The sequence below is a fragment of the Camelus ferus genome, chromosome 16 (genome assembly GCF_009834535.1).
Source record: "Camelus ferus isolate YT-003-E chromosome 16, BCGSAC_Cfer_1.0, whole genome shotgun sequence".
NCBI classification, from domain to species: Eukaryota; Metazoa; Chordata; class Mammalia; order Artiodactyla; family Camelidae; genus Camelus; species Camelus ferus.
The window spans coordinates 38,159,513-38,172,940 of record NC_045711.1 but is presented as its reverse complement, the minus strand read 5'-3'; the positions used below and the strand labels follow the sequence as shown (position 1 = coordinate 38,172,940).

At 51.9% G+C, this 13,428-nt stretch overlaps 1 protein-coding gene across 3 annotated transcripts in view; it reads left to right on the top strand.

Annotated features, from left to right (window-relative positions):
- SGSM2 (small G protein signaling modulator 2) overlaps positions 1-9,128 on the top strand; it is a 35,179-nt gene extending 26,051 nt beyond the window's left edge. For all 3 annotated transcript variants that reach the window (XM_032457460.1, XM_032457459.1, XM_032457458.1), the window contains 12 exons: positions 753-906; positions 1,638-1,702; positions 1,800-1,945; positions 2,432-2,560; positions 2,796-2,978; positions 4,623-4,997; positions 5,260-5,384; positions 5,800-5,882; positions 6,064-6,173; positions 6,588-6,684; positions 7,195-7,362; positions 7,575-9,128. In XM_032457460.1, the coding sequence (XP_032313351.1) occupies positions 753-906; positions 1,638-1,702; positions 1,800-1,945; positions 2,432-2,560; positions 2,796-2,978; positions 4,623-4,997; positions 5,260-5,384; positions 5,800-5,882; positions 6,064-6,173; positions 6,588-6,684; positions 7,195-7,362; positions 7,575-7,663 (1,724 nt within the window). In that variant the 3' untranslated portion in view covers positions 7,664-9,128. The remainder of the gene's footprint in view (positions 1-752; positions 907-1,637; positions 1,703-1,799; positions 1,946-2,431; positions 2,561-2,795; positions 2,979-4,622; positions 4,998-5,259; positions 5,385-5,799; positions 5,883-6,063; positions 6,174-6,587; positions 6,685-7,194; positions 7,363-7,574) is intronic.
- The last annotated feature ends 4,300 nt before the right edge of the window (positions 9,129-13,428 follow it).

The window sequence follows — 13,428 nt, the reverse complement described above, 5'->3', positions numbered from 1 at the left end:
TGTGTGTCTAGCTACACCCTCGTCTGCCCAGTGGCCTTGGCAGACCTGGGAATTTTGCCCATCCTGCCAGCTCACCTGTGTGTTTGCAGGAGGCCACCACGCTGAGTGCAGTCAGGCGAGGATGGAGAATTCAAAGAGGACCCATGTGAGGTGGCAGCAGGGCGCCTGACCTGGGCAGGGAGCATTGCTCCTCCTTAACAACTGGCCACAAGGTCTAGAACTCTCAAGGTGGTGAGGTCTGTGGACCAGGCCCAGTGGCTCAGGGGCTTGATCAGCTGAGACTCCTGGCATGGGAAGGTTCGAAGTTTGCTGTGTTCCAGGCACCTTCCTGCACATCTCAGAGTTTGCCCAAGAGAACCAGGCTGAGTCCTGGAAGGCCAGGCCAGCTGGCGGCATTTCAGAGAGCTCAGGCTTTTCTTGTTCCTTATCTTTCTTTCTCCTCCCTCTAGCAAAACAAGTGTCTATTCCATTGCTTATAGCAAGATGGAGAGAACACAATCATCCGTGATTCAGTGAAAGTATCTTATCACGTTCAGAAAGACTAGGTGGAGGCCGGGGAGTGTCAGGCACCCTCTCTCTCCACCACTTCCATCTCTGGGCTCCGGACCCTGGACCAGGCAGGCACCACCCCTGTGGTTTTCCACCAATGGGTGACTTCATGCTGCAGCTCTGGGCACAGAGGTGGGCATGTGGCAGGGTGCTAGGGGAGGAAACCTGCCAGGCCCTGACCGTGGCCGCCTTCTTGCCCTCAGGTGCCGGCGACATGATCGAGATGCAGGGCTTTGGTCCCAGCCTGCCAGCCTGGCACCTGGAACCCCTGTGCAGCCAGGGCACCTCCTGCTTCTCCTGCTCCACCAGCAGCTCCCCGTACACAGCCCCCAGCCACTGCAGCTGTGTCCCTGACCGGTGAGTGGGCGTGTCCATCCACATGCGTGTGTCACTGTCCTTCGGGGCTGTCACTTGCCTGACAGGGTGGTCTTGAGTTGGACACACCTGGGTTTGAATTTCACTTCCGCTCCCCATGTGACTGGCATGTTGCTGAGCCTCTGTGAACCCCAGTGTCCTCATCTGTCAAATGGGGATCACAGCCCCTGTTTCCTAAAGTACTCGTGAGGACTGAGTGAGGTGTGTAACCCACGCGAATGCCCAGAGCTGTGCCTGCACAGAGCAGGCGCTTGGGACCTGGAGCCCCCCTTCCCAAGGTGGGCCTGGATCCTGCCATCGGGCTGACGTCTGCGGACACTCAGCAGGTATCTAGGCATCTGCCCCATGCCAGGAACAACGTGTGGAGGGTGTTTGTGTGAGGGGCACATGCCCACCTTGATGGCCAGCTGCTCTTTTACCTGTTACTCCTGATGACCCTCAGATGGTTCTCTCCATTTCCACATGAGGAAAGAGATTCACTAATGTGAAGTTAGTTGCCCAAGGTCTCCTGGGTAGCTGGGGGCCAGGTTGGGACCCCAGCAGATCTACCCAGAGTGGCTGGAGGGGCAGGGAGCCCTTGACGTGCTGGGGAGCTGTAGATCCTGCTTCCTGTGCCACCCCAAGTGCCTCAGCTGCCCCTGAGCCAGCACGTCTGTCCTTCTCATCCTCCTTCCCTCAGAGGAGCCACCTTCTGAGTCAGGTTGATTCCACAGGTTGCCCCTCAGGCTGCTGTGTGAGAGCATGAAGAGGCAGATCGTGTCCCGGGCCTTCTATGGCTGTGAGTGTGGGGTGAAGTGGGGCCACAAGGTGGGGAGGGGAAGCAGGAGGCACCAGGTCACAGGGTCACAGCCTCCTGGCTCCCCTACCTCCTGCAGGGCTGGCATACTGCCGTCACCTGTCCACGGTGCGGACCCACCTATCAGCACTGGTGCATCACAACATCATCCCACCTGCCCGGCCCCCGGGGGCCTCAGGGGGCCTCACCAAGGACGTGTGGAGCAAGTATCAAAAGGACGAAAAGGTGCGCAGTCTGGGGAGCTGGGGCCAGAAGCCGGGTTGACGGGCTGGGGGGCAGCTGTGAGAGCAGACCAGCCTGCTTCGGGAGCAGCTTTCACAAACCCAATAGGCATTCAGGTAAAACTGATAGCCTTGGAGGGCCTGGGTCACGGTAGCCTCAGACGACTGACTAGGCCCGTGGGTCTCAATGGGAAAGAGCCTGGCAGGGAGTCCATTCTGCATCTGCATCACTCCACAATGTTGGGCAGGTATCTGTATGTTGCTGGGTTTCATGTCTGCCTTGAAAGGGAGCAGGGTTCAAGCAGATCTCATCCAGCTCTAGTCTGGGGTGCAGAGGATGTGACAGCTCGAAAGCCAGGTTTGCCTGGGCTTTAGCAGAGTGACCGAACAAATCACTGTCCCCAGCCCCAGCTCTCCAGGGGGTAGGGTCGCCCAGCTGGGCTTCAGTGACTGCAGGAGATGCATAGTCTTGACTCCCTGGGTCCCTCAGAACTACAAGGAGCTGGAGCTGCTGCGGCAGGTCTACTATGGAGGCGTGGAGCACGAGATCCGCAAGGATGTCTGGCCCTTTCTGCTTGGCCACTACAAGTTTGGCATGAGCAAGAAGGAGATGGAGCAGGTGAGGGGGCCTGTTCCCATGAGGATAGGGAGACGGGGAGCCAGGCCATGGGAACCCAGGGTGGGGGCCTTGGGAACCTCAGTCTCTCCCCAGGGCAGAGGAAACTGTTAGCAGTGCAGCCCCACTATCCTCACCGCTGGGCCGGACCCTGGTCTCCAGCTGTCCCAGGAGGAGAGCTGCAGAGGAGGGCCTGCAGCACCCCTCCCCCAACACTCACATTGTGGTTTGAGTACAGGTGGACACAGTGGTGGCAGCGAGGTACCAGCGGGTGTTGGCGGAGTGGAAGGCCTGTGAGGTGGTGGTGAGGCAACGGGAGCGGGAGGCTCACCCAGCCTCACTCACCAAGTTCTCCTCGGGCAGTAGCATCGACAGCCACGTGCAGCGCCTCATCCACCGAGATTCCACCATCAGCAATGACGTGAGCTTGCGGGGTCCTGGGGGTGGGGGGCGGGGCTCCCAGCATGGCAGGCCTGCCCTCTAGTGCCCACTGGCCGCAGAGCCCTGGAGGATGGCTTAATGTGTCTGTGTCTCAGTCTCATTTTCTTCCACTGAAAAGTGGGATGCTGGTCCCCTGCTGCCCACTTCTCTGGGTGTTGCAGGAATGAAGTGACATGGCGCACTGTGTTCTGTTTTAATGGACTAGTAGAGGAAGGTGGATTAGTGGGGAATTAGGGAGGCCTTCTCTCCTTGTAGAGAGACCTCAAGGCTAGGAATGGGCCTCGCTGGATTCTAGTCCCAGGTCCACTAGTGACAAGACAAGTCACTTCTCTTCCATCTGTGGGCCTCAGTGCCCCCTCTCAGCTCTACTCTCCCCTGATTGTAGTGGTGCACTGGGAGCTGTTGGCTAGGGGCCAGGGGAACACTTTTAGCAGTCCCGTGGTGTCCGCTGGCCAGACCCCGCATCACCCTGTAGAGCTGACTGTGCAGAGCCCGTTCACAGCCTGTGTAGTTCTTCTGGTGTCACTCCTGCCTTTTAGGTGAACATCAAGTCCCAAACAATGGCCGCAGGGCCAACAGGAACTGATAAGTTTCAGTTTTCAGGGCACTCTTTTATTAACTTGTGTTTTTTCTTTAAAATTGCCGCTTCAGGTAGTATAATTCTTGTTATGTAACTCCTTACTAACATAAAACTTTTGGAGCAGGACTGAAAGAAATGGAACTACCAAGGCACACTCTCCTTTCCATGTGCTTTGTTCTTAATCTCCATTAGTGAACATATTCTCTATCTGGCTTTGGGTTTTGTAAAATCCTGAGTCTGTACCAGTGCCCCAGCTGCTAAGCTTATGGACACAAGTCGCCTTTCTCACTGGCACTGTTCTCAGGCTCTGGATTGCCTCAGAATCATGGCCTTACCTGATGTTAACCAAACAGCATTTCATGCTTCTTGCCCAAAGTGAAAACTCCTGTTAACATCCATACCCTACATAGTCCAAATAGAAAACCAAAATGAAACAAAAGTGTATGTCTCTTCTTTTCCCTGTGATTTGTCTGGTGGCGTGGACTGTTTGCAATGAGCAGAACGTTTCTTTTCACTTCTTACCTCTCAGCTTGTCTGCAGCTAATGTAACTGATGTGGTCCTCGCTAGGGAGGTGTCCTGCCTTGTTCTACTGAGCATCAGTACTGACAATGAGGAAGGACTTACTTTTCCTAACCCCTCCAGCCTGCCGCATCCCTAGACTGCCGCAGAAGCCCCACCGACACCGGAAGCCATTCTGACCTGAGGCAGCCTCAGGACTTGTATTCTGTTGGATGACACTTCGTTCACCCTGGCCATCAAGTGTCCAGGCCTCCAGTTCCCCTTCTGCCCTGGAGCGTTTCACACTTTTTCTCACCAGTGAGACCAGATGGGGCTGAAGACTGTTTTCGTGCTTTTCAGGAGCCTGGTCGGCTGGGTCAGAGGGGCTGCTTGGTGCCTGGGGCAGGCAGTGCTGGACGCCATGGTGTGGGAGTGGGGCTGTGAGAATTCTCCATCCCTCTCAGTCTGACCCTGGAAGGAGAGACGAGCGGTGGGATGGTGCTGGAGTGCAAGTGTGAGCCCCTTCATCTGTTTGCCCCCACCAGGTATTTGTCTCTGTGGATGACCTGGAGCCCCCAAGGCTGGAAGATCCCATACCGGAGCCCGAGCCGGGGGTGGGGGCCGGGCCCCCCGGCACCGCCATGGTGGAGCAGCAGTCAGTGGAGTTCGACTCTCCAGACTCGGGACTGCCTTCCTCTCGCAATTACTCCGTGGCCTCAGGCATCCAGTCGAGCATAGATGAGGGACAGAGCGTGGGCTTTGAGGAGGAGGACGGCGGTGGGGAGGAAGGCTCTGATGGGCCGGTCCCTGCAGCCCAGGCTTTCTCTGAGTCCCAAGATCCCAGCCAGGAGATGGCCTCACGGGCTGGCGAGCTGGAGGCAGGGGAGGAGCTTGCGGCTGTGTGCGCTGCCGCCTACACTGTATGTGGACGTTCCCTGTCTCCTGGGCACTGCTCTCAGTGGTCCCAGAGGCAGTCCTGACACCCCAAAGCTTGGGGACAGGGGCTGATGGGCTGGAGGGTAGGGGGACCCTGACTGTCTTGGAGGGGACACTGAGCTCATCTCAGCATCCCCAGAGGACTCTGTTCTCTGTGTCCCTTGGTTCCCTGCCTTTGCTGCATTCCTTTATTTGGGCATCACCTCTGGCCCCCAACTCACCACTGAGGACCCTCCACTCTTCCAGATAGAATTACTGGACACCGTGGCCTTAAATCTGCACCGCATTGACAAGGATGTGCAGCGATGTGACCGCAACTACTGGTACTTCACGCCCCCCAACCTCGAGAGGCTCCGAGACATCATGTGCAGGTGCCACTGTGGGGCAGGGCTCAGTGGGAGGCGGGGACCCTGCCCCATGAAAGCTTCGGCCCAGCAGCACCTGCTCCCCTGTCCTGCCCCGACTCACTCCCTCTGTCTGCTGTGCCTCCCACCCCACCCCTCTTCATTCTCAAGGTCTTTTAGATCTCAGCTTCACCATGCTTCTTCAGGAAGCCTTAGCTGATGCCCCACCCCAGCACACCAGGTGGTGACGCCTGTCCCATCCCTCTCCCTGAGCCCCTGAGGGCCTTGAGGACAGCGGCTGTGGGTCGTTTGCCATCGTGCTCCAGGTTATTGGAGAGGCTACCTTCTGGGTAGCAGGCTGCTCTGGGCACCGTCTCCCCAGGAGTCCCTGAGGGGAGGGGAAGATGGTGCACAGCCACAGCGACTGTCCCCGGCATTTCAGCTATGTGTGGGAGCACCTGGACGTGGGATACGTGCAGGGCATGTGCGACCTGTTGGCTCCTCTCCTGGTCATCCTCGACAATGGTGAGGAGGGGTGGGGGGGACTGTTCCCTAAATGGTGTTGGGATTGGGCCAACTCAAGCTGGAGAAAGGAAAAGGAGACCACGTGGTCTGCCAGGGTGGGGATGTAAGCCAGCCCCGTCCCCTTGTGGAGTGAGGCGTTGGGGTCTCCTGCCCTGCCGGCCTCATGCCCACCTCCCCACAGACCAGCTGGCCTACAGCTGTTTCAGCCACCTCATGAAGAGGATGAGCCAGAACTTCCCCAATGGGGGCGCCATGGACACCCACTTTGCCAACATGCGCTCCCTCATCCAGGTAAGGTTGGCAGCAGCCTTGGGGCAAGTGACCGAGCTGCTCTGGGCTTGCTCATTGTCCACAGGGAGGCTAGGGTGCACTCCCAAAGTATTTTTTTACTTATAAGCTTAATTTCTTTCCTTTAAAAAAAAAAACAAACATCATTTCAACCTTACAAATTGAGGAGTGTTAGAGGGTGACAGCTCATGCTCATGAGAGTTCTGATGAGTTGTGCGGTTGGTGATGAAATCACCCAGAAATGGTGTAATTCCAGAGAGTACATCCCACAGAGACAGGTGGGGCCGCAGAGTGCAGCGTCCACCCGAGGAGATGGGAGTGGGGAGAGCAGCTGTGGGGCAGCCCGGGAGGCACAGGGGGGGCCTCCAGCAGGGCGGCAGCACTGGTTCAGTCCGGCTCCCTTTCTCCACACACCAGATCCTGGACTCAGAGCTGTTTGAACTGATGCATCAGAATGGAGACTACACTCACTTCTACTTCTGTTACCGCTGGTTCCTGCTGGATTTTAAGAGAGGTAAGAGGTGGGCTGGAGGGTAGGCCTGGGGTCAGGGGCAGTGGGAGATCCCTCTTCCCCAAAGTCAGTGATTCTCAACCCACACTGTAGTTTAGAAACCCTGGGGAGCCCTGGGCCCCACCCAGCCCCACACTTACTAAATGTGGGAGCCTGGACATCGGCAATTTTGAACGCCCTTAGGTGAACTGACAGTGCAGCCAGGGTTGAAAATCACCCAAAGGCAGTGGTTTTCAGAACTGCATTCAAACCAAATCTTCACAAGCACCAAGGCCTATGAAAGTGAGCTGCTCTAGCTGAGTGTGGTGTGGCATCTGCAGGAGGCTGGTGTGCAGGAACTACCAAGGAGAAGGGTGGGGCTTTGGCCTGGGGCACAGACCCCTTCTCCTGGACTGGCTCCTGTAGTGGAGAGAATCCCAGGACTCTGGCTCCCCGGAGCTCTGTCTCAGCACAAGGCTCTGTCCAGAGGCCCGTGGGCAGCCAGGCCCAGCCTTGGCCCCTCGCTGTCTCCAGAGCTGCCGTATGAGGATGTGTTTGCTGTGTGGGAGGTGATCTGGGCGGCCCGGCACATCTCGTCGGAGCACTTTGTCCTGTTCATCGCCCTGGCCCTGGTGGAGACCTACCGCGAGATCATCCGCGACAACAACATGGACTTCACCGACATCATCAAGTTCTTCAACGGTAGGAGCCACTCAGCCGTGCCCCAGCCAGGGAGCGGGAGCCTCCACTCCTGGCCTGCACAGGGTAGGAGGGACTCTCAGCAATACTGGTCCCTGTCCCGTAAGCAAATGCAGGAGTCCAGGTGGAAACAGAGCAGGGTGGGCAGCCCCAGGGCTCCTCCCAGACTGTTGCCCCTGCTCCAGCATCCCCACAGTTACCCATGTCTCCCCCAGAACGGGCTGAGCATCATGACGCCCAGGAGATCCTGCGGATCGCCCGGGACCTCGTCCACAAGGTGCAGATGCTCATAGAGAACAAGTGAGGGCTGTGGCTGGGAGGCAGCAGCCGCCAGAGCCTGGGTTCCAGGGCCTCCAGAGCCTCCTGGGCCCTTGGGCCCTGCAGAGGGAGGTGCCCCAGCCGACCCCGCCTGCTCAACTGTGTTCCTAACAAAGTGCTTGTAAACCTGGGATCCGACTCCAGGCAGTGCTAGCCCTGCAGGGCGAGTCTGGGGCCAGGACGCCCTCGGATCAGGGCCAGGATGGGAGAGGTCAGCCTCCTGGAGTGGCTGCCTTGAGGGACACTTACTCTGCTCCCCTCTCAGATGCCTGGAGATAGCCCCACTGCCACTGGCAGCCTCGGCCTGGGCAGCTCCTCGTGGCCTCTCCTGGGGCCCTGTAGTTAGGAGGGCTGTAGCTGCCTAGGCCTACCTGAGTGGGTCCAGGGGACCCTGTGCTGTATCCCTGCTGAGCGTCCCTCTGCAGGTCCAGTGCATGTGCACACACCAGCCCCAGCTGGGGGGTGCTCTGGGTGCAGGAGACCTGCATTCACGTCCTCCCCGGAGACTGGGGCAGCCCAACAACGTGGGCCCTGGGTGGGAGCAACCCACCTCAGCAGCACTGCCACTGCCTTTGGCCACCTGAGGTGACCCCATGCACTCCCCCAGCCCATACAGTGCACCCACATGTGCCTGTACAGCCTCATTCTTAACACCTGCTCGTGCTTTATGCGTCAGATGCATCCCTGAAAACTGTATAAATGACGCTTTGGCCACCTGAATGAACTGGAATGTGGTAGGAGCACTTGCTTTCGAGAGGAACCCCAGGGTGGTTCTTTACGAGGCAACCCTGTCATGGCCTCCTCTCAGGGACGGGCTCAGAGCGCGCGGCAGCCCGTCATCTACCCAAGGCATCTCCAGAGTCCCTAAGGCGGAGGGGAGGGTGCTTAGCTCTCCCCAGCGTGTCCCTGGTGAGAAGCAAGGCTAGGTCTTCCTTCCACATGCTTGTCAGGATGCCGAGGATGCTAGGGACCCAGAAACCCCCATGGAGGAACCTCACTCATGGAGGTGCTAGGAAGGGCCCAGCTCATGACCCCAGGCCTCGTCACACAGCTTGCTCCGTCATCCACACTTAACCGTCCCATCAACACATGCAGGATAGGCCTTGCTCTGGGGCCAGGAGGCCACTATGCCACAGGGGCTGGGCCTGCCCAGAGGTCACTAAGGTCTGGAGACGTCCTGCATTTGAGAAACACGGGAAAGGGCCCAGCAGCCACTCTGCACCTGGCAGTCTCCCCAGCCCAGCCCTGCCCCAGGCGCTGCACGGCCTGTGTGGGGGCAGCCTGCCCCACTGCCTACCTGTTGTGTGAGTCCTTGGCCTCCATCAAGTATGGTGGCCATTGTGTGCCTGCCTTAGTGACTCAGTGGTTTTGTGAGGAGCAGAGTGTGTATGTTTTTTTGGCTCAGAAACTATACTCTTCAGTATAACAGACCAATAAACACAGCATTTGGCAATGCTTGAGGCTCTGGGGGCTGTTTGTGGGCTGGCACTGGACAGAGAGTGACTGGGTGTGTTGGGGAATTCTGTCAGCTCCAATGACTGAACAGTAAAGAGGACTAGCCCCACGAGGAACGGATGGTGAAGAAAAACCAGAATTTCCAGGAAAGAGGGACCTTGGCTATGCACCAGTCGGGGGGGATAGGTAGATAGACCCCAAGTACTCAGAGCCCTTAGGAGGACCTTGCCCCAGAGCCAGCAGTTCTGTCTCAGACTGGCCAATAGCATCTCTAGCCTCTGGATGTGTGAGGGTCCCTGCCCCTTCCCTCTCCCAGCCTGCCTGGCCTCATGGCTGGCTACAGTGATGAGCTGGACCTTGACTGAGAATCTACAAGAACTCCTGGCCCCTCTAGCCCCTCTGGCCTTGGGTCCTGCCCATTGAGCACTGCCTTTGAGACACCTCCTTCAGGATGAGGTGTGGGATTATTGTCAGCAGGGGTCAAATTCGCTGAGGCATGGAAATGGCTGGACTGAAATAGCAGGTTCCCACCTGCCTTCCTCTACCTCAGAGGGCCACTTCCCCATCATCCATAGTTCCTGGTAGAGGGCTCCAGTCACCAGCATGTGGTCTGGTGTAGAGAAGACTAGCCTTTTGGGCATTAGGGCCTATTGAAAACTCAGAGCTGTCCAGGCAAGGAAACCATTTGACACCAGGAACCCTGGGGCCAGGGAACCTTATAAGCCCCTCAAGGGAACCCCTCCCCACCCCTTAGCTGATCCTGTAGGCTGAAGCAATCAGAATTCCCTCTGCTGTAACATCGATTTGTGATAAAAACTTACCAAAGTGGTTCTAGAAGGAACATATTGCAACATAACAAAAGCTATGACAAACTCATAGCCAACATAATACTCAACAGTGAAAAGCTGAAAGCCTTCCCACTAAAATCTGGAAAAAGACAAGGATGCCCACTCTCACCACTTCTATTCAACACAGTATTGGAAGTCCTAACCACAGCAATCAGGCAAGAAAAATAAAACGTATCCAAATTGGAAGGGAAGAAGTAAAATTGTCATTATATGCAAATGACACGATACTATAGACAGAAAACCCTAAGGACTCATGCAAAAACTACTAGAATGAATTCAGCAAGGTAGCAAGATATAAGATTAATATACACTTAACAATGAAATATCAGAAAGTCAAAAACAAAAACAAAAAACAATTTCTTTAAAAACTGCATCCAAAAACAAACAAACAAACAAACTTAGGAATAAATCTGACCAAGGAGGTGAAAGACTTAAATGCTGAGAACTATAAAATGCTGATAAAGGAAATTAATGATTCAAAGAAATGGAAAGATATCCTATATTCTTGGATTGAAAGAATTAATATTGTTAAAATGGCTATACTACCCAAAGCAATCTGCACATTTAATGTGATCCCTATCAAATTACCTGACATTTTTCACAGAACTAGAACAAATAATCTTCAAATTTATATGAAACCATAAAAGACCCAGAAATGCCAAAGCAATCCTGGGGAAAAAGAACAAAGCTGGAGACATAACCCTCCCAGACTTCAGATAATACTGCAGAGCTACAGTAATCAAAACAGTGTGGTACTGGCACAAAAACAGACATGGATCAATGGAACAGAGAGCCCAGAAATAAATCCACACACCTACAGTCAATCTTTGACAAAGGAGGCAAAAATATACAATGAAAAGGCAGTCTCATCAGCAAGTGGTTCTGGGAAAGATGGGCAGCCCCATGTAAATCAATAAAGAACACTCCCTCATACCACACACAAAAATTAACTCAAAGTGGCTTAATGACTTAAATATAAGACATGACACCATAAAACTCCTAGAACTGAACATACATAAAACATTCTCTGACATAAATCAGAGCAATGTTTTCTTAGGTCAGTGTCCCAAAGTAATAAGAGATAAAAGCAAAAATAAACAAATGGGACCTAATCAAACGTATAAGCTTTTGCAAAGCAAGGAAACCATAAAATGAAAAGATAATTATGGAATGAGAGAAAATGTTTGTAAATGATGCAAACAGCAAGGGATTAATTTCCAAAATATACAAACAGCCTCATACACCTTAAAATTAAAAACAAAACAAAAGAAAAACAAGCTTATTACTCCCCAAAAAAAAAATTAAAAAAAGAAAAATGTTAAAAAAAAAAACTCAGCAACTCAGTCAAAAAATGGGCAGAAGACCTAAATAGACATCTCTCCAAAGAAGACATACAGATGGCCTACAAGCACATGAAAAGATGCTCAACACCACTAATTGTTAGAGAAATGCAAATCAAAACTATAATGAGATATCACATCACAAAAGTCAGAATGGCCATCATTAAAAAGTCTACAAATGATAAATGCTGGAGAATGTGGAGAAAAAGGAACCCTCCTACACTGTTGGTGGGAATGTAAATTGGTGCAGCCACTATGGAAGACGGTATGGACGTTCCTTAAAAAACTAAAACAGACTTATCATATGATCTAGCAATCCTATTCCAGAGAAAAATAATTCAAAAAGACACATACACCACAATGTTCACAGCAGCACTATTTACAATAGCCAAGACGTGGAAGCAACCTAAATGTCAACCAACAAATGACTGGATAAAGAAGATACGGTGTGTGTACCACACACACACACACACACACACACACACACACACACACACACACACACAATGGAATACTACTTGGCCATAAAAAAGAATACAATAATTACATTTGCAGCAACACGGATGGACCTGGAGATTGTCATTCTAACTGAAGTAAGCCAGAAAGAGAAAGAAAAATGTCATGATATCGCTTGTATGTGGAATCTGAAAAAAAGGACACAAATGAACTTATCTATAAAACAGAAACAGACTCAGACATAGAGAACAAACTTACGGTTACCAGGGGGTAAAGGGGGTGGGAAGGGATAAATTGGGATTTCAAAAATTGCACCTCTTGGGAAGTGATGGAAATGTTAGATATCTTGACTGTGGTGGTGGTTTCATGGGTGTATACATCTATCAAAATTCATCAAGTTGTACATCTGAAATATGTGTAGTTTGCCATACCATAATAAAGGTGTTTGAAAAACAAAGTAGACAAGAAAAAAAATACTTTCAGTGCAAACAAAACAAAACAAAACAAAAACCAAACCAGATAAACAACAAGGATCTACTGTATGCACAGGGAACTATATTCAGTATCTTGTAATAACCTATAATGGAAGAGAATCTGAAAAATAATCTATATGTATACATATGTATGTATGTGTAACTGAATCACTTTGCTGTACACCTAAAACTAACAACAGTTTAAATCAACTATACCTCAACGTGAAAAAAAGACATACAGATGGCCAATAGGTACACGAAAAGATCAAAACTACAATGAAGTATCACCTCACACCAGCCAGAATGGCCATCATTAAAAAGTCTACAAATAACAAATGCTGGAGAGGGTGTAAAGAAAAGGGAACCTGCCTACACTGTTGGTGGGAATGTAAATTGGTGCAGCCACTATGGAAAACAGTATGGAGATTCTTTAAAAAACTAAAAAATAGAGTTACCACCATATGATCCCACTCCTGGGCATATACCTGGAGAAAACTAATTCAAAAAGCTACATGCACCCCAATGTTCATAGCAGCACTATTTACAATAGCCAAGACATGGAAACAATCTAAATGTCCATCAACAGATGACTGAACAAAGAAGATGTGGTATATATACACAATGGAATATTACTCAGCCATAAAAAAGAATGAAATGCCATTTGCAACAACGTGGATGGACCTAGAGATTATACTAAGTGAATTAAGTCAGACAAAGATAAATATATGGTATCACTTAAATGTAGAATCTTAAAAATGATACAAATGAATGTATTTACAAAACAGAAACAGACTTACAGACATAGAAAACAAACTTATGGTTACCAAAGGGGAAAGGTGAGGGAGGGAGGAATAAGTCAGGAGTTTGAGATTAGCAGATACACACTACCATATATAAAACAGATAAACAAGGTCCTACTGTATAGCACAGGGAACCACATTCAATATCCTATAATGAACCATAATGGAAAAGACTATGAAAAAGAATATATACATGTATAACAGAATCACTTTGCTGTACACCAGAAACACATCATTGTAAGTCAACTATACTTCAATTAAAAAGAATTCCCCCTGCTCTGACTCCACCTGAAAGTTCACCAAAGACCCCTGATACACTAGCCTGGAAGTGGCTGGTTCCTTTACACACTCCCACCCCTTCTCTGCTCCACCCAAAAGT